At 41.4% G+C, this 27984-nt stretch overlaps 4 protein-coding genes across 4 annotated transcripts in view; 3 read left to right on the forward strand and 1 right to left on the reverse strand.

The window, feature by feature from the left end:
• The window catches only part of LOC311098730 (stonustoxin subunit beta-like), a gene marked incomplete at its 5' end in the record, with an annotated part of 105949 nt that extends 103592 nt beyond the window's left edge, over positions 1-2357 (forward strand). The window contains one exon of the mRNA XM_084139271.1: positions 1768-2357. Within this exon, the coding sequence (XP_083995397.1) occupies positions 1768-2294 (527 nt within the window). The 3' untranslated portion in view covers positions 2295-2357. The remainder of the gene's footprint in view (positions 1-1767) is intronic.
• The window catches only part of LOC311141812 (uncharacterized protein), a 410899-nt gene that overhangs the window by 338277 nt on the left and 44638 nt on the right, over positions 1-27984 (forward strand). The gene's annotated exons all lie outside the window — the stretch shown is intronic.
• Positions 1-27984, reverse strand: part of LOC311140501 (NACHT, LRR and PYD domains-containing protein 3-like) — a gene marked incomplete at its 3' end in the record, with an annotated part of 313326 nt that overhangs the window by 197324 nt on the left and 88018 nt on the right. The gene's annotated exons all lie outside the window — the stretch shown is intronic.
• LOC311098754 (NLR family CARD domain-containing protein 3-like) lies at positions 5546-27984 on the forward strand (the record flags this gene model as incomplete). Its single annotated transcript, XM_084139306.1, has 10 exons — positions 5546-5667; positions 8207-8263; positions 13922-14065; positions 14648-14764; positions 21344-21460; positions 24250-24366; positions 24766-24850; positions 24980-25208; positions 25717-27508; positions 27795-27984. The coding sequence occupies exons 3-10, from the start codon at positions 13938-13940 to the stop codon at positions 27982-27984; spliced, it is 2775 nt and encodes a 924-aa protein (XP_083995432.1). The 5' UTR covers positions 5546-5667; positions 8207-8263; positions 13922-13937.

Here is a 27984-nt window from a genome sequence, read left to right on the forward strand (position 1 = left end):
ATGGTGAGAGGTTAGCATGTTTTGTTGTAGCCTCTGTAACTTTCTCACTCATTATTATTCATGATTCATTCATTATTTTTCTTAATCATGGCATCATCAGGATTCATTTAGTAGTGTTTAGAAACATGTTATCTACTCACTTAGACTGAAAATTTCTCCAGTCATCATCCACCATTCAGTTACTATTGGATAAAACATAACCCAAAACACAACCAAAACAAACTGCAAATGCAACCAATGAGTTTGGCACCAAATACTCAACTTTTGACTACTTTAATACACTATAAGTGAATTGGTCAGAATACTTATGACTTCGTCAAATGGGGGGACTAGATACATAAAGTGCTTTCATTTCTTAACGGTGAAACAGATATGTATTAAAATACCCTCAAATAAAAGGTGACATTATATACTGTCACCTCATATGAAACATTTGATCTCAAATCCAAAATGTTGGAGTATAGAGCCACATTTAAAATGTTAGCTTCACTGTCAAAATAGATATACTGTGGACTGTATACTCAATACAATCTAAATCTGATACCTCACTGTCTGTCTTTTGACTGATACTGCTTTTTAAACTGCTCTGGTCAGTCTACTCAAATATTTGTCATATGCATTTTTCTATCTACAAGCAATACTTTGATAATTTATCATTTCTAATAATGATACATTCATTTATGAATAGATATGTCAGGTTTCAGGACACTGATATATCTGAAAATGTTGAAAAAATATACTGCCACTATTTTCACCACCAAAGAATAGCAGTGTGATTTTAATATGATTTGACTCTTTGCAGGCTGTCAGGCTGTCTAGTCACAGAGGAAGGCTGTGCTTCTCTGGTCTCAGCTCTGAAGTCAAACCCCTCACACCTGAGAGAGCTGGACCTGAGCTACAATCACCCAGGAGACTCAGGAGTCAGACTGCTCTCTGCTGGACTGGAGGATCCACACTGCAGACTGGAGAAACTCAAGTATGTAGAGGGTTTATGTCAATGTTCATATCAGACATGTTGGAGTTATCAGGTTAGTTAAGACAAACATTCTGACCACCACTTGGACTAAGTTATATAAAGATTGTGTGTGTGTGTGTGTGTGTGTGTGTGTGTGTGTGTGTGTGTGTGTGTGTGTGTGTGTGTGTGTGTGTGTGTGTGTGTGTGTGTGTGTGTGTGTGTGTGTGTGTGTGTGTGTGTGTGTGTGTGTGTGTGTGTGTGTGTGTGTGTGAGTTCAGGTGTATCCCTCAATGACTGTCTGTTCTTCTGCTTACCGCTACAGTGTGGAACATGGTGGAGAGAACACAATGAAACCTGGACTTAGAAAATGTGAGTGTTGACTGCTGTGAAAAATATGACTAAGAATAAGTCTTAATTCAAGTGAAGTCAAAGTCAAAGACCACCATCATTACTTACTTGGTCATATTAAATATCAGCTGTAGTTCTACAGAAGCACAAATCAGGGACACCAAAGTTTACAAAGAGTTGCATTGACAATGTGTGTTTGTCTGTGTCCGTATTCGTGTTACTTTAGAAATGTGTGTGTGTGTGTGTGTGTGTGTGTGTGTGTGTGTGTGTGTAATTAATGGGAATAAGTGTGTTTTATATTACCATACAGTATAACATATGATCATTCAACAAGTCTCAAGTTACCTTAACTTCTCATTTTGATACCTAGAAACATCTACATTAAATGAATTAGTGAAAAGCGAGTTAACATTCTAATGTGAATGATGATGATTTCTAATATTGTTTCTGGTTTCATCCATCAGATGTCTGTGATCTCACACTGGACCTAAACACAGTAAACAGATGCCTCTCTCTGTCTGAGGAGAACAGAAAGGTGACATGTAGGAGAGAGAAGCAGCCGTATCCTGATCACCCAGAGATATTTGAGGACTATGGACAGGTGCTGTGTAGAGAGGGTCTGACTGGGCGCTGTTACTGGGAGGTAGAGTGGAGTGGGAGAGGGGCTGTTATAGGAGTGGCATATAAAGGAATCAGCATGAGAGGATGGGGTGATGACTGTAGGATTGGATGGAATAACAAGTCCTGGAGTCTGTTCTGCTCTGACAACCGTTACTCTGCCTGTCACAATAAGAAGTCCACTACCATAGACGTCCCCTCCTCCAGCTCCCACAGAGTAGGAGTGTATCTGGACTGGCCAGCCGGCACTCTGTCCTTCTACAGAGTCTCCTCTGACACACTGACCCACCTGAACACATTCCACTCCACATTCACTGAGCCCCTCTATCCAGGGTTTAGGGTTTGGTATAATGGGGACTCAGTGTCCCTGTAAATAATAACCATGGTAACACTGACATACACACACACACACACACACTGGACACAAACTCACACACTGGACACACACACACACACACACACACACACACACACACACACACACACTGGACACACACACACTGGACACACACACACACTGGACATACACACACTGGATACACACATACTGGACACACACACACACACACACACACACACACACTGGACACACACACACACACTGGACACACACACACTGGATACACACACACACACACACAAACACACACACACTGGACACACACACACACACACACACACACACACACTGGACACACACACTGGACATACACACGCACACTGGATACACACACCGAACACACACACACTGGACACACACACACACACACACACACACACTGTACACACACACACACACTGGACACACACACACACACACACACTGGACACACACAAGCACACTGGATACACACACTGAACACCCACTCACTGGACACATACACACATGCACACTGGATACACACACTGAACACACACACAAAATGGACACACACACACACACACTGACACACACACACACTGGACACGCATCAACACACATACACTGGATACACACACACACACACACATATTGGACACAAACACACTTGACACACAAACTGAACACACACACACGGAATACACACACTGGACACAAACATACACACTCTGAACACAAACACACAGGACACACACACACACACACACACACACACACACACACACAAACACACTGGACACACACACACACTCACTGGACACACACACCAAGGACACACACACACACACTGGACACACACATACTGAAAACACACACACACACACACACACACACACAAACACACACTGGACACAAACACACACACACTGGACACACACACACACACAGGACACACATACACAAAGGACACACACACTGGACAGACACACACTGGACACACACAAACACACACACACACACTGGACACAAAAACACACACACACACACAATGGACACACACACACACACACACACACACACACAAACACACACACACACACACACACTGAACACACACACACACACTTAACACACACAAACACTAGACACGCATCCACACACACACACTGGACACACACACACATACACACACTGGATTCACACAAACACACACTGGACACACACATACATACACATTGGACACACACACACTGAACACACACTGAACACACACACACACACTGGCCACACACACAGTGAACACACACACTGAAAACACACACACACACATACACTTAACACACACACACTGAATACACAATCACACACACACACTGAACACACAATCACACACACACACACTGGACACACAATGAACACACACACACTGAACACACACACTGGACACACACACACTGAACACACAAACTGGGCACACACACACTGAACACACACACACGCATGACACACACACACACACACACACACTGGACACACACACACACTGCACACAAACACACTGGATACACACACACACACTGGACACAAACAAACTGGACACACACACTGGACACACACACACAGGACACACACATACACACTACACACACACACACTGGATACAAACACACACTGGACACACACACTAGACACACACACACACTGGACACACACACACAGGACACACACACACACACACACACCAAGGACACACACACTGGACACACACACACACACACTGGACACACACAAACACACGCACACACACACACACACACTGGAAACACACACACACACACACACACTCACACACTGAACACACACACACACTGAACACACACACACACACTGGATAGACACACTATGGACACACACACACGCACACACACTCACACACTGAACACACACACTATGAACACAAACACATACTGGACACACACACAGGACACACACACGGGACACACACACACACACACACTGGACAAACACACACAGGACACACACACACACACACTGGACACACACACACTGGACACACAGACACACACACTGGACACATTTCCATGTGTTGTATTTTGATGAAAGGAAATCCCATATAGCCTACTGGACAGGACATTGCTATGGCATCTTCTGTTTGGGTGTCTCAGGTCAGGTCTGAGCCATGATCAGAATGTGTCTCTGTGTCTATTTCCAGCCCTGCCATTTCTACCTGTCCTGATCTAGTGTTTCACCCCTGGCCTCCTCACACCGTCTCACTGTCCATGTCTGCTTTTAGCTCCCACCTCTACTTCACTGTGTTATAATGGACCTTATGCTTGTTATGTCACCTCTGTAACCAGTTATCAAACATACTGACCTTTCTGACCCATGGTCCTACTTTCTACAACTGAACATTTAAATTCCTCTATGAGTTTTGTTTAGTGTCCATTTACTTATGTATGTATTTGTTGTATATTGGGGTTGTGCTGCAGAGCATCATGGGGGTTTGTATGTGTTGAGATGATCACGTTCCAGATAAATGGTTGAACTGATTCCTGCCTCCTGTCTCATCATTATTGAATTGTTATACCGCCGGTGGCAACAGTGGGGTGCATGGTGCTGAGGAAGCTAACACTTATTTATTTAACATCTGTACACCGTGAGTGTTGCTATACCACTCTCCATCACACCGTGAGTGTTGCTTTACCACTCTCCATCACACTGTGAGTGTTGCTTTACCACTCTCCATCACACCGTGAGTGTTGCTTTACCACTCTCCATCACACCGTGAGTGTTTCTTTACCACTCTCCATCACACCGTGAGTGTTGCTTTACCACTCTCCATCACACCGTGAGTGTTGCTTTACCACTCTCCATCACACCGTGAGTGTTGCTTTACCAGCAGCTTCTGCCTTTGTGTGTTCACTGTTCTGAGCAGGATAGTCTTCTTTCCAATCAACTTGTCTGACAGGGAAATTGATGTGAAGAATCTGTCTATGGTCCCATTTCTGCCTTTGCCCATGTAAGGCTCCACGTGTCTCAAAACCACAGTCAAACAGTCTCTCACCCGCTGGCCTGGTTTCATCTTTCCCCAGATATGGAAAGACATTGAGCAACTTGGTTTCGACATCCGCTGCTAACCAAAACTGAAGTCACATGCATCATTATCAGTTTCTATCTGGTTTCTATTGGCCATTCATCCATTGACGACAGAACATTATGTTACTAGTTTCTGCTTAGTTGCCAGAGCAATGCTGGCGCTGGAGTGGTCATGTGCTAAATACATTGACAGTACAGATATTGTTGAGAAAAGTGACATTTGGAAATAGAGCTGCACCTCTTGAATGTTGAGAGTTATTTGATAAAGGTAAGTGCCATAGAAACTGCAGAATATGCTCTTTCAGATACAGCACTATATAGAAATCACAATGTTTTACCTGCATGTGACTCTGAAGGAGGATTTGATAAAGAGATGCTCCTTTCCCTGCATCTGTCAAATACAAGATGCGTCCATCTCTTCATGTACAATTTGACCACTGATAATATTGTCACTCATCAGACTATTTAATCTGGTCTATAGGCTAACTCTTATTATGTGTGAAATGAGTTTTGGTATAGTTTAGGTGTAGTTTTGATGGGCCGGCTGTGAGGCTGACTGGCATCATTGGTTCACTCATCAACTTCGGTAGTCAAGGATATGTTTTGCGTAATTCTAAAGGCCTACTTTTTGCAACACAATCTCACACTCAATTCGAGCAAATATGTACAAAAAGTATTTTAGCAGATTTTGTGTGTTTTTGTGTGGCTTAATTCACCCCCCCAAAAAATGTATTTTCCTATGAATTAAGTCGTACAAAAATGTGTATTTTCACACAAAATCAGCCACACAAAAATGCATGCTTTTTGTGCATATTTGCACGGATTGAGTGTGAGATTGTGTTGACTGCAACACATAGCATGTTTTCGTTTCCCACAATACATTTGATTAGTAATAGACTTATAGTAAATAAAACAGACCTGTGACAGTTTATTTTTACAAAGTAAAACATAAAAGATAAATGTATCAATCCACAAGGTGTGTGGTCAAATGATTTGCTGCTGATAAACAGGCATAACACAAACTCATCATTACACTATTCTTCTAAATGAATTCAACATCTGCACCCTCCTTATCATTCAGTTAAGCCTAATTTAAATTCAATTGTGAAGTAAGGTGCAAAACTATCGCCCATTCATCCATTTGTCATTTATTCAGTGAGGAAAGAGAGACTCATTAGTGGCGCATTGTCTTGGCAGATTAAGTGGGGAATAGGTGTGAAAAAAATGGGTAACAAGGCTCAAAATACTTTTCTGTTTGTGAAAACAGCATGTTTCTATGATCTGTCATTAAAAACTGTCATTAACACCCAAGTGGCGCAGTGGTCTAAGGCACTGCATCGCAGTGCTAGCTGTGCCACTAGAGATCCTGGTTCGAATCCAGGCTCTGTCGTAGCCGGCCGTGACCGGGAGACCCATGGGGTGGCGCACAATTGGCCCAGCGTCGTCCAGGGTAGGGGAGGGAATGGCCGGCAGGGATGTTGGTAGAGCATGGTGTTTGCAACCGGGGTTGTGGGTTTGATTCCCGTGGGAGGCCAGTATGAAAAAAAATGACTAAATGACTAAAATGTAAATGTAAAAAGATGAAAACAAAAGTCTTTAAAAATGAACCCGTCCTCCTATAGCCCTTCCCACCAGCATCCTCTGGGAAATGTCTCTGTTCTGGTAAAAGAGAAGTAGATAGTATCACATCTTGTTTCTGTTGTATCTACATGTTTCTACATTAAACCACATGTTCTGTTCTTGAGACTGATGGGGAAGAGTGGGGTGGAAAGGCTTTTGCAACACTACTTTAGTTAGCACAACCTTGTGACTAATTTAACTTCCTGTTTGAGATACTTGGGGGAAATTCAATGTTATCTTTCTACCTTCCCAATACCTTCCCCCATGTCTCATATTCACTGTTATCTTTAAACCTTCCCAATACGTCCCCATGTCTCATATTCACTGTTATCTTTCTGTCTTCCCAATACTTTCCCACACAGAGATGGCTTGATGTGGTGTGCAGCATAGAGTGTATAGTCCTTTAGTCTCTATGGGCCAGATGGTAGTGTACAGTTCAGAGATGGCTTGATGTGGTGAGCAGCATAGAGTGTATAGTCCTTTAGTCTCTATGGGCCAGATGGTAGTGTACAGTTCAGAGATGGCTTGATGTGGTGAGCAGCATAGAGTGTATAGTCCTTTAGTCTCTATGGGCCAGATGGTAGTGTACAGTTCAGAGATGGATTGATGTGGTGAGCAGCATAGAGTGTATAGTCCTTTAGTCTCTATGGGCCAGATGGTAGTGTACAGTTCAGAGATGGCTTGATGTGGTGAGCAGCATAGAGTGTATAGTCCTTTAGTCTCTATGGGCCAGATGGCCAGTTGGTGAGGGCCACAGCATGGGGAAAGAAACTGTTCAGATGGGGGTCTATAACATCCAATCACATAGGTTTAGAGCAGCTGACAGATGCAAATTCATCGCTACTAACTCAAACTTCCTTGGTTTAAATACAATTTCTGTAAATATTTTTTTTTAAAGTATATAACTTATAAATCATGAGCCTCATCTTGAAGAGTCACCTGCGACAGCAGTCATATGAATGTTGATCTGGGATCAGTTTAGCCTTTTAGATCATAATGAATCAGACTACATGGAGAGGGGGGGACCTGATCCTAGATCAACACTCCTCCTCTGAGACACTGCCTTTATGAATAAGGGCCCAGGAGTCACCAGGACCAACTGGAAGTGTCTCTGGATAAGAGCTTCTGCTAAATGACTAAAATGTAAGTGTAGTATGTAAATGAAAGTAAATGTTTCTTTTCTACAGGATCCATTTTGAGGCGACCGCGCAGAAAACACTATATGGAGAGAACTGAAAAATAAAGTAAGTATTTCTGAACAATAATCTATTCTAATGGACAGAGTAAGAGAATGAATACCTGGAATGAGATAGTACTAGTTAGTAGAACTGCTACTTGAGCTTAGTTGCTGACAGACAGCAGTTTTCAAAATGGAAACTAATCAGTAGGCCTACAGTAGAACTACAGTAAATCATATTTTGGAGAGAAAAAACACAACTAAACCTGGTTTGGAGTAAATTATAAGTTTAGCTAAAATAATGTAAGAGATGTCTTGAAGATGCACTATAAAAAAAATAGAATCAAGATTTAGCATAATGTCAGAAGTTACTGCAATCACATGAAACTGACTGTTAGCGCCACCCTCTGGTTACTATTGGTATATAAAGGGGTGAGGCCATGACTGCAGTTGAATCTGAAAATAACAAAGTATCTGTACAGGGGCCATTTTGAGATGACAGAGCAGCTCATAGTCTAATCTCTAAACTGCAACGCAGTTTGAAAGTAAAGTGAGTATTTCAGGTTAATAATCTAGAATAAAGGGAACATTTGGAATTCACCAAACTAGTGTTGGAGTGCTGCTGGGCCATTCCTACCATGCAGAGCCTTTTCTGGCCCCAGGAAATATCACTTCTTATTTAGTGGAAAATGTGGATTCCAAAAGGCTTTAAATATAAAGTCAGGTGTCCTTTACCTTAAACTGGAGGCAAAAGAAACGCACACCTGTTTAGGAGAGGTGCTGGCTAACAGAGGAGAACACCTGTTTAGGAGAGGTGCTGGCTAACAGAGAAGAACACCTGTTTAGGAGAGGTGCTGGCTAGCAGAGTAGAACACCTGTTTAGGAGAGGTGCTGGGTAGCAGAGTAGAACACAAGTTTAGGAGAGGTGCTGGCTAGCAGAGTAGAACACCTGTTTAGGAGAGGTGCTGGCTAACAGAGGAGAACACCTGTTTAGGAGAGGTGCTGGCTAACAGAGGAGAACACCTGTTTAGGAGAGGTGCTGGCTAACAGAGTAGAACACCTGTTTAGGAGAGGTGCTGGGTAACAGAGTAGAACACCTGTTTAGGAGAGGTGCTGGGTAGCAGAGTAGAACACCTGTTTAGGAGAGGTGCTGGGTAACAGAGTAGAACACCTGTTTAGGAGAGGTGCTGGCTAACAGAGTAGAACACCTGTTTAGGAGAGGTGCTGGGTAGCAGAGTAGAACACCTGTTTAGGAGAGGTGCTGGGTAACAGAGTAGAACACCTGTTTAGGAGAGGTGCTGGGTAACAGAGGAGAACACCTGTTTAGGAGAGGTGCTGGCTAACAGAGTAGAACACCTGGTTAGGAGAGGTGCTGGTAGCAGAGGAGAACACCTGTTTAGGAGAGGTGCTGGCTAACAGATTAGAACACCTGTTTAGGAGAGGTGCTGGGTAACAGAGTAGAACACCTGTTTAGGAGAGGTGCTGGCTAACAGAGGAGAACACCTGTTTAGGAGAGGTGCTGGCTAACAGAGGAGAACACCTGTTTAGGAGAGGTGCTGGCTAGCAGAGTAGAACACCTGTTTAGGAGAGGTGCTAGCTAACAGAGTAGAACACCTGTTTAGGAGAGGTGCTGGCTAGCAGAGTAGAACACCTGTTTAGGAGAGGTGCTGGGTAGCAGAGGAGAACACCTGTTTAGGAGAGGTGCTGGCTAACAGAGGAGAACACCTGTTTAGGAGAGGTGCTGGCTAACAGAGTAGAACACCTGTTTAGGAGAGGTGCTGGATAACAGAGTAGAACACCTGTTTAGGAGAGGTGCTGGCTAACAGAGTAGAACACCTGTTTAGGAGAGGTGCTGGCTAGCAGAGTAGAACACCTGTTTAGGAGAGGTGCTGGCTAACAGAGGAGAACACCTGTTTAGGAGAGGTGCTGGCTAACAGAGTAGAACACCTGTTTAGGAGAGGTGCTGGGTAACAGAGTAGAACACCTGTTTAGGAGAGGTGCTGGCTAACAGAGGAGAACACCTGTTTAGGAGAGGTGCTGGCTAACAGAGGAGAACACCTGTTTAGGAGAGGTGCTGGCTAGCAGAGTAGAACACCTGTTTAGGAGAGGTGCTGGCTAACAGAGTAGAACACCTGTTTAGGAGAGGTGCTGGCTAGCAGAGTAGAACACCTGTTTAGGAGAGGTGCTGGGTAGCAAAGGAGAACACCTGTTTAGGAGAGGTGCTGGCTAACAGAGGAGAACACCTGTTTAGGAGAGGTGCTGGCTAACAGAGTAGAACACCTGTTTAGGAGAGGTGCTGGGTAGCAGAGTAGAACACCTGTTTAGGAGAGGTGCTGGCTAACAGAGTAGAACACCTGTTTAGGAGAGGTGCTGGCTAACAGAGTAGAACACCTGTTTAGGAGAGGTGCTGGGTAGCAGAGGAGAACACTTGTAAAAGAAAAGGAGAGTCTCACTCTATGAGCTCAGATTAAATAATGTAATAACCTGATGACTAACGTTTCAATAGACAGCGGGCTTCATCATTTACCTTAAAAATACCAAAATATGGATCCTGAAAGGGAATTTTATGCATTTTCATATGGGTTAAATGGAATAGTAACTGAAATCTGGACACTGACTGTAGGCCTGTAACCTAATATAATATGAACTCCTGCAGAATTATGGATTTCTGGCATTTAAATGATACAGCAAATGTTAATTTTGTCTGGGGAACAGGGGTGGATAAATGTTATTCATTTCAGTATCTCTTGAGATAATGTGAATGAGACTGTAAGGTGTTATCTTTGACACTATTATACAAACAGTATTTTCAACCTTATCAACCTTATTAAACCGTTCTAACTGATGACAGTAGGCCTTAGTGTTATCAGGTAGGCTATTATCATTGTCATTATGGAGACACCTATTTTACAACCCTTATTCCATGAAACATATTAACGCTGTAGAACTGATGCACATCAAGAAATAAGGTGACATATCACAGGAAAACTACTTTAGGCGCTCTAGAGCACGTTAGATACAGTGGAGAAAAAAAGTATTTAGTCAGCCACCAATTGTGCAAGTTCTCTCACTTAAAAAGATGAGAGAGGCCTGTCATTTTCATCATAGGTACACGTCAACTATGACAGACAAATTGCGGAAAAAAAATCCAGAAAATCACATTGTAGGAGTTTTAATGAATTTATTTGCAAATTATGGTGGAAAATAAGTATTTGGTCACCTACAAACAAAGGAGTTTTAATGAATTTATTTGCAAATTATGGTGGAAAATAAGTATTTGGTCACCTACAAACAAGCAAGATTTCTGGCTCTCACAGACCTGTAACTTCCTCTTTAAGAGGTTTCTCTGTCCTCCACTCGTTACCTGTATTAATGGCACCTGTTTGAACTTGTTATCAGTATAAAAGACACCTGTCCACAACCTCAAACAGTCACACTCCAAACTCCACTATGGCCAAGACCAAAGAGCTGTCAAAGGACACCAGAAACAAAATTGTAGACCTGCACCAGGCTGGGAAGACTGAATCTGCAATAGGTAAGCAGCTTGGTTTGAAGAAATCAACCGTGGGAGCAATTATTAGGAAATGGAAGACATACAAGACCACTGATAATCTCCCTCGATCTGGGGCTCCACGCAAGATCTCACCCCGTGGGGTCAAAATGATCACAAGAACGGTGAGCAAAAATCCCAGAACCACACGGGGGGACCTAGTGAATGACCTGCAGAGAGCTGGGACCAAAGTAACAAAGCCTACCATCAGTAACACACTACGCCGCCAGGGACTCAAATCCTGCAGTGAAGACGTGTCCCCCTGCTTAAGCCAGTACATGTGCAGGCCCGTCTGAAGTTTGCTAGAGTGCATTTGGATGATCCAGAAGAGGATTGGGAGAATGTCATATGTCATATGGTCAGATGAAACCAAAATAGAACTTGTCGTGTTTGGAGGACAAAGAATACTGAGTTGCATCCAAAGAACACCATACCTACTGTGAAGCATGGGGGTGGAAACATCATGCTTTGGGGCTGTTTTTCTGCAAAGGGACCAGGACGAATGATCCGTGTAAAGGAAAGAATGAATGGGGCCATGTATCATGTGATTGTGAGTGAAAACCTCCTTCCATCAGCAAGGGCATTGAAGATGAAACGTGGCTGGGTCTTTCAGCATGACAATGATCCCAAACACACCGCCCGGGCAACGAAGGAGTGGCTTCGTAAGAAGCATTTCAAGGTCCTGGAATGGCCTAGCCAGTCTCCAGATCTCAACCCCATAGAAAATCTTTGGAGGGAGTTGAAAGTCCGTGTTGCCCAGCGACAGCCCCAAAACATCACTGCTCTAGAGGAGATCTGCATGGAGGAATGGGCCAAAATACCAGCAACAGTGTGTGAAAACCTTGTGAAGACTTACAGAAAACGTTTGACCTGTGTCATTGCCAACAAAGGGTATATAACAAAGTATTGAGAAACTTTTGTTATTGACCAAATACTTATTTTCCACCATAATTTGCAAATAAATTCATAAAAAATCCTACAATGTGATTTTCTGGATTTTTTTTCCTCATTTTGTCTGTCATAGTTGACGTGTACCTATGATGAAAATTACAGGCCTCTCTCATCTTTTTAAGTGGGAGAACTTGCACAATTGGTGGCTGACTAAATACTTTTTTTCCCCACTGTACATTCTGTCGGAGGTGGTTTAAACTGCATTCTAATGTCGACTTTGCTTATGGAAAACCATATCATGCCAAGGTTTTTACACATGCTCAGTTCTTGGGTCTCGAGTGGAAATTTGAAATGGAAGTTATGGAACTCCATCATGTGCTTCTGTTATGAGAAAACCTCCACAATGAAACAGACATTAAATGTGGAGAATGATAGATCTGTTGACCATCAAGTAGCCTATTAATTGTTATGCCTGTGTAGGCTACTGTAGTCTACCATTTTATACTATAAATATGTTGAAATGACTGGAGTCGTTGGAAATCATTTTGTGCCACTTGTGTAGCCAACCTGGAGCTGGCAAACAGATGTAATAAATAGCCTATACCTTCAGTTTATTGTTGTTGTAGCCTTGTGTTATTATGTAATTAATAATGGCCATGTTTAGTTAATTCCTTTGGAAGTTATCAAGTGTCACCATGGTCACAGTTCTATTGCAATTGTTGATCAGATGTTAGAATGCATTAGATTGAAGGTAACAGTCAGCCAGATTAGGTTACAGGTAAAAAATTAACCTGGCTGTTGTTGACAAGCATGGACCTATTCAGTTCATATCCATATTATTAATATTTGAGTCATTGATTGAAATTCCGACCCCATCCTCAGTAGCCTATTCCAGCAGGCTACTGGGCAACAGAAGCACTTCCTACCTCAACATCGTCTTGCTATTCATGTTAAATAAATGAATCTGTCAATTTGAACTAAGCAAGCTGCTAAATCATTCAGCTTACATCTTCCCTACATGTTGCCCAGGCTACTGGAGGCTGTCTGAAATAAGATGTTGGCCTATCAGGGGCTATGTTTTGGCCTAGTTTTCAGGCCTTGTGGGTGGGTTTTGAGTAGTCATTGGGCTAGAAAAAGTCATTGCATTAAATAACCTCACTGTTTGGATATGTCTGTTAGTAAATGTTTTATTTCTAAGAGATCATGAGTAAAAGAGAACAATGGACATTCTAGAATGAGTTGTCACTGTGTTCACCACAACCAACATGCTGCATCTCTGTTTAGGGGTCAGTGGTCTAAAATGAGTCTCTCTGGGGAGAGAGAGGAGGGGGGCCCTGCCTCTAAAATGAGTCTCTCTGGGGAGAGAGAGGAGGGGGGCCCTGCCTCTAAAATGAGTCTCTCTGGGGAACATGACACCAAAACTAAGAGGTGAGCTGAAAATATTGTTTAAGAATTTATATTCGAAAATGCTCTATAGGAGAAAAGAAAATCACATTTGTGTTTTTTCATCAGAAATGATTACTAATAGGTACCTTCAATGTAACTATTGTAGATTTGAGATGTGATTTAAAACCATTGTTTAGCTGGAATGTAATGTTCGTATCCTGTATATTTGACTGTGATACGTGGTCGTCTCACCTAGCTACCTTAAGATGAATGCATTTACAGATGCCATATCTTAATTTGACCCTGTTTCTCACAGCAGAAACATAATCCTGCAGCAATAGCAAATGTGCATTTTTATGTGGATTATAATTAAGGGATATTTTCTGTAGGGGTTCATACATTTTTCATCAGGGAAAATCAAGTCTGACATTTTAAAGTGGAAATTACCCACTTTAGACACCTTTATGAAGCCTTGTAGTGGTTTAATCATTTCTTTAAACAATAAAAGCTAATTTACCAACATTTCTGAAAATGGATATATAGCGTTTTGGAATGAAACTCTTGTTTCCCCATCTGAGCTCAGAGTAGATGAGAGATGTAATGTTTGTCTCTGTTGTGTTGAAGCCCAATCAAGCAGGAGAGACCAGCCTCCCCTGTACCCAGCTGTGTGTCCATGAAGAGTGACAAGTCTATGGAACCTCCTATATACTTCAGAGAGGGAGACTTTTCTACTGAACAAAGGTAAGAAGAACTCATGGGTCATGGTCAGTGAGTTAAACAACACTGTCTCTAGTCATTTCTCCTCTCCCATTTTCCCATTTATTTTTGTTGTTTTCATAATCCATAGGCTAAACCTTTTTTCCATTTTCATAGTCCTGAAACATTAACAAACAAACACAACATTCCCTGTGTGTGTGTGTGTGTTTGTGTGTGTTTGTGTGTGTGTGTGTGTGTGTGTGTGTGTGTGTGTGTGTGTGTGTGTGTGTGTGTGTGTGTGTGTGTGTGTGTGTGTGTGTGTGTGTGTGTGTGCGTGTGTGCACTCCCTGGATGAGGAGATGTAATCTCTATCCTGATTGCCTAGTCACTTTTACCCCTACCTATATGTACATATTACCTCAACTACCTGGTACCCCTGCACATTGACTCAGTACTGGTACTCCTTGTATATAGTCTAGTTATTACCTCAACTACCTGGTACCCCTGGACATTGACTCAGTACTGGTACTCCTTGTATATAGTCTAGTTATTACCTCAACTACCTGGTACCCCTGGACATTGACTCAGTACTGGTACTCCTTGTATATAGTCTAGTTATTAACTCAACTACCTGGTACCCCTGCACATTGACTCGGTACTCCTTATAGCCTCATTATTGTTATTTTATTATGTTACTATTTCCTTTTTTTATTTAGCTAATTTTTCTTACTTTTTAACTGCATTGTTGGGAAAGGGCTCGTTAGTAAGCATTTCACGGTAAAGTGTACAGCTGTTGTATTCAGCGCATGTGAGAAATACAATTTGATTTGAAGGTCATTGGCAGAAACACGTCATTGGCTCTAACGGTCGTCTCGTGCCGAACAGCGCATGTTCGGATGTTGAAGCACTGTGGCTAGGAAAAACTCCCTAGAAAAGCAGGAACCTAGGAAGAAATCTAGAGAGGAACCAGGCTCTGAGGTGTGGCCAGTACCCTTCTGGCTGTGCCGGTTGGAGATTATAACAGTACATGGCCATTAAGGCCAGATCGTTCTTCAAGATGTTCAAATGTTCATAGATGACCAACAGGGTCAAATAATAATCACTGTGGTTATAGAGGGTGCAACAGGTCAGCATCTCAGGAGTAAATGTCAGTTGCCTTTTCACAGTCGATCATTCAGAGGTTGAGACAGCAGATGTGTGTGTGTGTGTGTGTGTGTGAGAGAGAGAGAGAGAGAGAGAGAGAGAGAGAGAGGAGAGAGAGAGAGAGAGAGAGAGAGAGAGAGAGAGAGAGAGAGAGAGAGAGAGAGAGAGAGAGAGAGAGAGAGAGAGAGAGAGAGAGAGAGAGAGAGAGAGAGAGAGAGAGAGAGAGAGAGAGAGAGAGAGAGAGAGAGAGAGAGAGAGAGAGAGAGAGAGAGAGAGAGAGAGAGAGAGAGAGAGTCAGATTAGGTTACAGGTAAAGAAAGAACCTGGCTGTTGTTGACAAGCACAGGCCTATTCAGTTCCTTTTCCATATTATTAATATTTGATTCATTGATTGAAATTACGACCCCATCCTCAGTAGCCTATTCCAGCAGGCTACTGGGCAACAGAAGCACTTCCTACCTCAACATCGTCTTGCTGTTCATGTCAAATAAATTAATCTGTCAATTTGAACTAAGCAAGCTGCTAAATCATTCATCTTACATACATTTACGTCATTTAGCAGACGCTCTTATCCAGAGTGACTTACAAGAGCAATTAGGGTTAAGTGCCTTGCTCAAGGGCACATCGACAGATTTTTCACCTAGTTGGCTCGGGGATTAGAACCAGCGACCTTTCGGTTACTGGCAAAACACAATTTTGTTTAAGAATTCTTAAGTTTATTTCCAAAACGCTATATCCACAATTTTTTTCCGCAGCAATGATTGCCTTGCATCCCTTCAATATTACTGGGTACCTTCAATATTACTGTTCTCAGATTTTTTATTAATGGATTTGAGATAAAAAGACATGTTTTTATGGCTAAATGCTATATATCCATTGTTTAGCTGGAATGGAATGTTCGTATCCTGTATATTTGACTGTGATATGTGGTTGTCTCACCTAGATATCTTAAGATGAATGCACTTACAGATGCCATATCTTAATTTGACCCAGTTTCTCACAGCAGGAAAAGAATCCTGCAGCAATAGGAAATGTAAATTATTATGTGCATTATAATTCATGAACATTTTTTGTAGTGGTCGGTACATTTTTCATTAGGGCAAATCAAGTTTGACATTTTTTAAGTGGAAATTACAAACTCTAGAAGCCTTTTTAAACCCATAAGAGTAAAATGTCTTAATTCTCAGCACTTATACGACCAATTTTCTACTCTGAGACACTTTGTGGATATGGGCCCAGATCTCAAAATATTGTTTTAAAAAAGAACAAATTTTGTTTTACATAATAATAAAAATAGGAATATTACTAATGTAAGCCACTGTAAAGACTTGGTTTAGTTTATTGTGTTGCTCTGCTCATGTCCGCGTTCTGGAACTGTCCGCGTCCACGTACGGTTTGGCGCCAAGCATATTGTCCAGTTACGCGCAGAGTGGTCTGAGGTGATGTTGGGGAATAACGACGGAGTTCGTTACAGTGTTGAGACGCCGAAGTTTATTGTTCAATTTGCTTTTTTGCGTAATGGTCAGTGACAGTATGAGTGTAGCCAGATCCTTTTCACTCGCTATCCTTGTTTCATCTTGTGGTTTACCGGATTCGTCATCATCCTCGAGGGACAGACGAACGACCTGCTAGCTAGCCAAGCTAGTCGGTACAGCTAGCTAAGCTAGCTACTCTACCAGCACTATCCTAGTTATCCTAGCTACCACTATATCATCACCGGCTGCCTGCATTTCTTGTGGACCGATGGAGCTCCCTGGTTGTTTCTTCCACCTGTTAAATACCGTGGAGGGCTTCTCCCTCTCTGGTTGACGGATGCTGGCTACCTACCAACCCTCTGTCCGGTTCTCCTCTTCACTAGATGGACGGTAACTTTAGTGTTTAACCCCTCTGTGTCCAAGGACTGAACCTTTTGAATATTATTTTCGGGGCGCCTCAAGTTACATTTTTTACAATGTTTATTTCTGATAAAATTAGTTCATTGCATCCGCCATGGAGCCCAGTTTCATAATATTACCTTCTGTCCCTGGTTATGAAGTAATCGCGAAAAAACAGGCCTTATGTTAGGGCATTTTTCACCCTGCCAGCTCCTATTAGTTCTACTGTAGGTTTACCTCAGGTAACTTATTATTTACAAGGTTATGGATACTTGGTGAGCGCGCTCAATGTTAACCTGAGTACATGTTGTGGTGAGCCACAGTCTAAGAGGTGTTGTCTTGCGCAAAGCCATCAAACGTTAAACATTTTCTGGTCATGGTTAAACATATAACAAAACGCATGTCCCTGTCCTCTTTTTCAAGATGTGGCAGATTTAAACAGCCAGAAGAAATTTTTTAATTAAAAAATAACAATTTTTCTGATGACTTGTTGTTTCTAAATGTCTGCTGGGTAATTTGATATGCATCGAAATCTTCGTTCGTAGGCATCAAATTGAGCGAATGCTGCGCAGGTTCACTGAGTTGCAAACCAAATGGGTATAATGGGGTGATTGTTGTCTAATCGGGTGGTCTAGCTAATGGATTTGTAGATCTGACGCAGTTGCTACCTCAGATTATGAGCCTAGCAAGTGTCATATAGCTCAGTTGGTAGAGCATGGCGCTTGCAACGCCAGGGTTGTGGGTTCGTTTCCCACAGGGGGCCAGTATGAAAATGTATGCACTCACTAACTGTAAGTCGCTCTGGATAAGAGCGTCTGCTAAATATGTAAAAATTTAAAAAATTTCATGAATGAGTTATGTAGTACCCACAGATGGCCAAAGGGAGGCACAAGAGTGCCATAAACCCATACTGTTTTTTGCCATATAAACCCTAAACCTAACAATCAATCAAATGTATTTATAAAGCCCTTTTTACACCAGCAGATGTCACAAAGTGCTATACAGACACTTTTACCCTACTTATAACCTATTTTAGCCGTAACCCCTAATTTTACATTTTAGTAGACGCTCTTATCCAGAGCGACTTACAGTTAGTGAATACATTATTTTTTTATATACTGCGACCCCCCCCCGTGGGAATCAAACCCACAACCCTGGCGTTGCAAACGCCATGCTCTATCAACTGAGCTACATCCCTGCCAGCCATTCCCTCCCCTACCCTGGACGAATTGTGCGCCGCCCATGAGTCTCCCGGTCGCGGCCGGCTGCGACAGAGCCTGGATTCGAACCAGGATCTCTAGTGGCACAGTTAGCACTGCGATGCAGTGCCTTAGACCACTACTCCACTCAGGAGTACGAGTAATTCTAGGGTAGGGTAGCCTAGAACACTTTTAGAAACTATTTTAGTAATAATATTATCTTAGTAAATACAATTATAGTATTAAATAGTGTTTTGATTATTTTGTTGTTATTTTATTATATGTATAATTGCAAGACAGAACACTTGATAAATAAGACACATTTGTTTTATTTTTCAAATGTGGTTTGAATTGGGTGACCTAGCAACCTCTGTGTGAAAGTCCAGCAATTGGCGTGGGGCAGGATTGAGACTGATCTAATACACTTTATTTCTCAGCTGCCTCACCAATGTCTGTACGTGAATTAATAACTTTTAATAGCTAAATATTTCCAATAGATGGCAGCATAAGACAACGAAGCATCAGTTATAGGCTACAAGCAGCAATATGATTAACATAAAATAGCATGCAACCAAATACTATATGTCCCATGATTCTCTGAAATGGTCACTCATTACTTTAGCTAGCTATATATCTCGTATTAGGCCTGTGATGCTTTTGGAAGAGCAATTAAATAGTGACTATAGCAGGTGTTGAACCCCGGGTAAATAATCACTAGTCAGATGCTCCAACCTCAACCCTAGTATACATGCATTTTTAAATATCTAATATTGCGATTAAACAACCTCGGAATAGATAAGACAAGAGTGTGTCTTCCAGCCCGCCAATAAATTAGATCGTGCAACCCTCCCGGTTAGCAAATGTACCTCAACATGCCCCTCGCTTGTGCTAGAAGGCAGAGTGCTCGCTGCTGGTTGATGAATCTGACAATGAATGTACTAGGAAAATATGTTTTTCTCAACCAGAGGTGACTAAATTAATGTTCAGGCTTATTGATAATCGTTATAGTAATGAAGTATAATTTCAAAACATAAGCATAAAAACAGTTAATAATAAACATGAATCATCATTATATTATTTCACAGTAATGTGTTAAATGCTTTTTCAGTTGTTCCTCTTGCGTTAGCAGTGTGGAAAGGGACAGTAAAAAGCGTGTGCAGGAGTTTTCCTGTGAGGGGGAGTGGTGGTGTATCCAGGGAGAAAGCTAAACTGATCTTCTGAAATGTCATTCATGGTCTAATGCTACCATCTATTGGAATGATTTAGCAACTGCAGTACTACTGAATAAAGTGTATCCTTACTAAAGTAGTAATTACTCAGAATTGCAAAATATGACATTTTCTAGTTAATTTTACCACTTACAACCATAAAATAACCATTTATAGCATAACAAACAATGAAACTGACATAAACCAAAAACACCATAAATTTAGTTAACTATATATATATATATATATATATATATATATATATATATATATATATACTATTTATTTAGATGGGTGACATTATCTGCCAAAGAAACACCACTGTAGATAAAGAAGAGCTCTCCAGTAGGTGAACCAACACTTTCAAAGGCCATTTTCGCAAAAGTGAGGTTACAAGTTTATCATCTTTCAAAGCAGAATTACTTTCCCATTGTTCCTCAACTGTAGTGTATGATATACCTTTTTCTAGCTGAGTCTCTACTTTTATCCATTGTAAAAACACAATTTCAAATTTTGCTACATAAGATCAAGCCGTTCGGTCACGTTTGACTGAGGCAGATATATATTATTACTGTGTAAAACCTAGCAGTACTACTTATTTCTCTGAGAGTAAGGCAGATATATATTATTACTGTGTAAAACCTAGCAGTACTACTTATTTCTCTGAGAGTGACGCAGATATATATTATTACTGTGTAAAACCTAGCAGTACTACTTATTTCTCTGAGAGTGACGCAGATATATATTATTACTGTGTAAAACCTAGCAGTACTACTTATTTATCTGAGAGTGAGGCAGATATATTATTACTGTGTAAAACCTAGTAGTACTACTTATTACTCTGAGAGTGAGGCAGATATATATTATTACTATCTAAAACCTAGCAATACTACTTATTTCTCTGTGAGTGAGGCAGATATATAGCATTTTGCAAAAAAAACACATGATTCTTGGTCTCTCTGAAATGAAACCATCAAGTGATAGATTTTAAACAAATAGATGTCTGTCATTGAACATCCCCATACCATGATTAGATAGTGAAAATATACACCAATCTCTTTCATCATTTCTTTAAACAATAAAAGCTAATTTACCAACATTTCTGAAAATGGATATATAGCATTTTGGAATGAAACTCTTGTTTCCCCATGTGAGCTCAGAGTAGATGTGAGATGTAATGTTTATCTCTGTTGTGTGAAGTCCAATCAAGCAGGAGAGACCAGCCTCCCCTGTACCCAGCTGTGTGTCCATGAAGAGTGACTGGTCTATGGATCATCCTATGAGGTTTAGAGAGGGAGACTTTTCTACTGAACAAAGGTAAGAAGAACTCATTGGTCATGGTCAGTGAGTTAAACAACACTGTCTCTAGTCATTTCTCCTCTCCCATTTTTCCATTTCTTTTTGTTGTTTTCATAATCCATAGGCTAATCCGTTTTTCCATTTTCATAGTCCTAAAACTGTGTGTGTGTGTGTGTGTCTATCAGTGAGTGTGTGTGCACTCCCTGGATGAGGAAATGTAATCTCTATCCTGATTGCCTAGTCACTTTTACCCCTACCTACATGTACATATTACCTAAATTACCTGGTACCCTGCACATTGACTCAGTACTGGTACTCCTTGTATATAGTCTAGTTATTACCTCAACTACCTGGTACCCTGCACATTGACTCAGTACTGGTACTCCTTGTATATAGTCTAGTTATTACCTCAACTACCTGGTACCCCTGTACATTGACTCCGTACTGGTACTCCTTGTATATAGTCTAGTTATTACCTCAACTACCTGGTACCCCTGCACATTGACTCAGTACTGGTACTCCTTGTATATAGTCTAGTTATTACCTCAACTACCTGGTACCCCTGGACATTGACTCAGTACTGGTACAACTTATAGCCTCATTATTATTATTTTATTATGTTACTATTTCCTTTTTTTATTTAGCTAATTTTTGTGACTTTTTAGCTTTGCATTGTTGGGAAAGGGCTCGTAAGTAAGCATTTCACGGTAAAGTGTACCACTGTTGTATTCGGCGCATGTGAGAAATACAATTTGATTTGATTTGAAGCTCATGCGCAGAAATACGTCATTGGGTCTAATGGTCGTCTTGTGCCGAACTGCACATGTGCAGGCCGTCAAATCAAAGGCACTCCTTCGATATAAAGTTGTTTATGACTAACATGAAAATGTGTCAGTTTGTTAAACTACTTAAGACAGACATTTTTCAAAATTAACAACTAAGGAAGTCATTTTTACCTCTCATTGACTTCTCAAACCCCAAACCCTGGCCTGGTCTGCTTCATATGTATTCCCAGAATACATTTTTTACATCAGCAGTTGTCACAAAGTGCTTATATAGAAACCCAGTCTAAAACCCCAAACAGCAGCAATGCAGATGCAGAAGCACGGAGGCTAGGAAAAACTCCCTAGAAAGGCAGGAACCTAGGAAGAAACCTAGAGAGGAACCAGGCTCTGAGGGGTGGCCAGTCCTCTTCTGGCTGTGCTGGGGGGAGATTATAAGAGTACATGGCCATTAAGGCCAGATCGTTCTTCAAGATTTTCAAATGTTCATGACCAGCAGCGTCAAATAATAATCACTGTGGTTATAGAGGGTGCAACACGTCAGCACCTTAGGAGTAAATGTCAGTTGGCTTTTCATAGCCGAGCATTTAGAGGTCGAGACAGCAGGTGTTGTAGAGAGAGATAAGGAGAGGGAGAGAGAGAGAGAGAGAGAGAGAGAGAGAGGGTCAAAACAGCAGGTTCGTGACAAGGTCGCACGTCCGTTGAACAGGTCAGAGTTCCATATCCGCAGGCAGACCAGTAGAAACTGGATCAGCAGCACCGCAAGGTATCACGTCCGGTGGAGCATGTGTCGATACTGATAGGATCGAAAGAAGGGGAGCGCTGCTCTCGGATCAGTTTTCTCCATTAGAATCTTTCCTTAACATTATAATTATTTCACAATACTGACCACGAATCAGCTCCTAGAAAGATATTACTACCTACGGCTGCAAATATTGAGGTAGTTTATTCTAATGCTTACGCAATAAAAATGTACTAAATCACAGATTTGGCACATCATTGGGCACATGTTAGGCTACACATCATGAAATATATTGAGACAAATTACAGACAGTAGCCTACAAGTAGCAAAATAAAACTAAATATATTGAACATTGAATATATTTCAATATGATTGAAATAGGCCTATAGCCTACTGTTTATATTGTAATGCAGTCATCTCGGTTTTCATTTGAAGCATAATTGTTATACGTCCCTTGTTTGAATCAATTACAAAGACGTTGGCAACTTTGTATTTGTAGTCAACTTTGTTCTGAATTTATCGGTGGTCAAAAAGAGACGGATAAACCATTGGATTCTATGTTTAGCGGAGATCTTCTGTGTATAAAGTCACACGGAAGGGCAAAAAAGCATCTAACGACGCACTTGGCTGTTCTACAAGTGGTCTGAGGCAGGTGTTAGAATATGAGCGTTTTCAAGTGCAACGTTAATAACGATGGTTTTGGGAAACAGCTCAGAGATTTAACAATGCTTCTACGAAGGTTCTAATGATGAACTTGGCCTTAAGATGCTTTTGGAAAACCGGACCCTGGATAAAAAACATCTGCTAAATGACTAAAATATCAAATGTAAATGTTTTACATACAGATATCATATTACTGTATTGAATTATTATTTTACAATATTTAAATATTGATGTCACAAGTGTATCATTTGTACAGTTCTTTATTAAAAATGTAGTTATTTGTTACATTTAACTTTGTAAAACCTAGCAGTACTACTTATTTCTCTGAGAGTGAGGCAGAATATAGCATTTTGCAAAAAAAACATTTGTCTCTCTGAAATGAAGCCATTAAGTGATTGATTTTAATCAAACACATGCCTGTCATTGAACAACACCATGCCATGATTAGCTAGTGAGAAAACACAACCATTTATTTGATCATTTCTTTAAACAATAGAAGCTAATTTACTAACATTTCTGAAAATGGATACATAGCGTTTTGGAATGAAACTCTTCTTATGTTTCCCCATCTGAGCTCAGAGTAGATGAGAGACGTAATGTTTGTCTCTGTTGTGTTGAAGCCCAATCAAGCAGGAGAGACCAGCCTCCCCTGTACCCAGCTGTGTGTCCATGAAGAGTGACCGGTCTATGGATCAACCTATAGAGTTTAGAGAGGGAGACTTTTCTACTGAACGAAGGTAAGAAGAACTCATGGGTCATGGTCAGTGAGTTAAACAACACTGTCTCTAATCATTTCTCCTCTCCCATTTTCCCATTTCTTTTTGTTGTTTTCATAATCCATAGGCTAATCCTTTTTTCCATTTTCATAGTCCTGAAACAATATTAAACTAACACAACATTCCCTCCCTGTGTGTGTGTGTGTGTGTGTGTGTGTGTGTGTGTGTTTGTGTGTGTGTGTGTGTGTGTGTGTGTGTGTGTGTGTGTGTGTGTGTGTGTGTGTGTGTGTGTGTGTGTGTGTGTGTGTGTGTGTGTGTGTGTGTGTGTGTGTGTGTGTGTGTGTGTGTGTGTGTGTGTGTGTGTGTGTGTGTGTGTGCACTCCCTGGATGAGGAGATGTAATCTCATGTTTTGTCCACAGAAACCAACAGGAGAGATCAGAGTCAGAGATTCTCAGTGGTCAGTCTTCCCAAAGTCATCAAACAGACCTGGCCTCCATATTCAGTGTATGTGGTCCTGTTATGTACATTTGTTTTTGTTTACCTCAAGTAAAGTTGATCTGTCAATCATTAATTAATGTGTTAATGAGAAAGCATTTAGTCTCTTGCTTAACTTATTTACTTGATTTATTTCAGTTGCTTGAAGAGAATATTATGACATTTGTGAAGAAGGAGCTGAAGATGTTCAAGAGGATTCTTAGTCCAGAATTCCCAGAAGGCTTTGAGAGTCAGAAGCAGGATAAGGAAGTGGTGGATGCTGAAGATGAGAAGCAGGAGAGCAGTGCCAGAGAGGGGGCTCTGAAGATCACACTGCACGTCCTGAGGAAAATGAACCAGAAGGAGCTTGCTGACACACTGGAGAAAAGTAAGAGCTGTCTGCCTCATGTTGAATGCTGTTTTAGAACATTGAAAAGCTGTAGCTAAATTACAGCTAAAGTAGCTGTGTAACTAAATGATATTGTAGCAGCCTTAACACAACACCTAGTGACCTCATCAAGTAGCAGCAGGGATGTGTTGTGTTGAGAGAGAGAGAGAGAGAGAGAGAGAGAGAGAGAGAGAGAGAGAGAGAGAGAGAGAGAGAGAGAGAGAGAGAGAGAGAGAGAGAGAGAGAGAGAGAGAGAGAGAGAGAGAGAGAGAGAGAGAGAGAGAGAGAGAGAGAGAGAGAGAGAGAGAGAGAGAGAGAGAGAGAGAGAGAGAGAGAGAGAGAGAGAGAGTCACACCAGTGTGTAATGCCTTATTAAAACATTTACACATTTATACAGTCAGTTAAGCGAAGAAATGATTATAATTTAAAATTGTATAACAGTCCTAGAATACTGTAGGCATTAAAACAGATGTAATATTAATATCCTCTGTGTTATTTCTTCATTCAGATGAGCTTGCTGTGATTTGCCAATGTGAACTCAAATCTAATCTAAAGAAGAAGTTTCAATGTGTATTTGAGGGGATCGCTAAACAAGGAAACCCAACACTTCTCAATAAGATCTACACAGAGCTCTACATCACAGAGGGTGGAACAGGAGAGGTCAATAATGAACATGAGCTGAGACAGATTGAGACAACAACCAGGAAACAAGCAAGACCAGATACTGCAATCAAATGCAGCGACATCTTCAAACGCTTAACTGGACAAGACAAACTTATCAGAACTGTGCTGACAAAGGGAGTCGCTGGCATTGGAAAAACAGTCTCTGTGCAGAAGTTCATTTTGGACTGGGCTGAAGGAAAAGCAAATCAGGATGTCCAATTTGTATTTTCATTCCCTTTTCGGGAGCTGAATTTGATGAAAAAGGAAAAACACACTTTGATTGAACTTCTCAATCACTTCTCAATGGAAACCAAAGAATCAAGAATCTCCAACTACGACAAGTACAAAGTTCTGTTCATCTTTGATGGTCTGGATGAGTGCCGACTGCCCCTAGACTTCCAGAAGAACAATATCTGTTGTGACGTCACAAAGTCAACCTCAGTGGATGTTCTGCTGACAAATCTCATCAAGGGAAATCTGCTTCCCTCTGCTCTCCTCTGGATAACTACCCAACCTGCAGCAGCCAATAAGATCCCTTCAGTGTGTGTTGACCAGGTGACAGAGGTACGAGGGTTCAATGACCCACAGAAGGAGGAGTACTTCAGGAAGAGATTCAGTGATAAGGACCTGGCCAGCAGAATCATCTCACACATAAAGACATCAAGGAGCCTCCACATCATGTGCCACATTCCAGTCTTCTGTTGGATTTCTGCAATAGTCCTTGAACACATGCTGAAACATAAGAGAGAAGAGATGCCCAAGACTCTGACTGAGATGTACTCACACCTTGTGGAGTTTCATACCAAACAGAAGAATGAAAAGTATCTTGGGAAAGAAGAGACAGGTCCACACTGGAATAAAGAGAGCATTCTGTCACTGGGAAAACTGGCTTTTCAACAGCTTATGAATGGCAATCTGATTTTCTATGAAGAAGACCTGAAAGAGGCTGGCATTGATGTCTATGAAGCCTCAGTGTACTCAGGATTGTGCACACAGATCTTTAAAGAGGAATGTGGGCTGTACCAGGACAAGGTGTACTGCTTCGTGCATCTGAGCATTCAGGAGTTTCTGGCTGCTGTATATGTGTTCCTGTCATTCATCAACAACAATGAGAATCTAATGGCCAAACCTCAATCAACGTCCAGCAACTTTTCTGTGAGGATCAGACAGAAGCGTAAAGTTACAGTCTACAAGAGTGCTGTGGATAAAGCCTTACAAAGTGAGACAGGAAACCTGGACCTGTTCCTCCGCTTCCTTCTGGGCCTGTCACTGGAGTCCAATCAGAAGCACTTACGAGGTCTACTGACAAAGACAAGAAGCAGCTCACAGAGCCATGAAGAAACAGTCAAGTACATCAAGGAGAAGATCAGGGAGAATCCCTCTTCAGAGAGGTGCATCAATCTGTTCCACTGTCTGAATGAACTGAATGACCATTCTCTAGTGGAGGAGATCCAAAGCTACCTGAGATCAGGAAGTCTCTCAGAAGAAGAACTGTCACCTGCACAGTGGTCAGCTCTGGTCTTTGTGTTGCTGACTTCAGAAAAGGAGCTGGATGTGTTTGACCTGAAGAAATACTTCAGATCAGAGGAAGGTCTTCTGAGGCTGCTGCCAGTGGTCAAAGCCTCCAGAGCTGCTCTGTGAGTACATACAATGACATTGAAGTACTAATCATCAGGAATAAATACTCAGTTTAGAGAAAAATATATATTATAATATTTATATAATATTATATTGAATAACATATTGAATCACTGCATTGATGTTCACATTATTAAAACAATATGACCATACAATTCTAGGAGACGGAAGATGAATATATATGTTGTTTAAGAGAATAAACCAAATGCATCTGCCATTGTCCTTCTACACTACTGGTGTTAAATTAACAGTGTGTTTGTGAAATCATGGTGATCTCTTTGTCAGGCTGTCAGGCTGTGGGGTCACAGAGAAAGGCTGTGCTTCTCTGGCCTCATCTCTGAAGTCAAACCCCTCACACCTGAGAGAGCTGGATCTGAGTAACAATGACCTGAAGGATTCAGGAGTGAAGCTGCTCTCTGCTGGACTGGGGAATCCCCACTGTAAACTGGAGACTCTGAGGTCAGTATTCCTGTAG

This window comes from Coregonus lavaretus (assembly GCF_964263955.1).
Source record: "Coregonus lavaretus genome assembly, chromosome: 2".
Taxonomy (NCBI): domain Eukaryota; kingdom Metazoa; phylum Chordata; class Actinopteri; order Salmoniformes; family Salmonidae; genus Coregonus; species Coregonus lavaretus.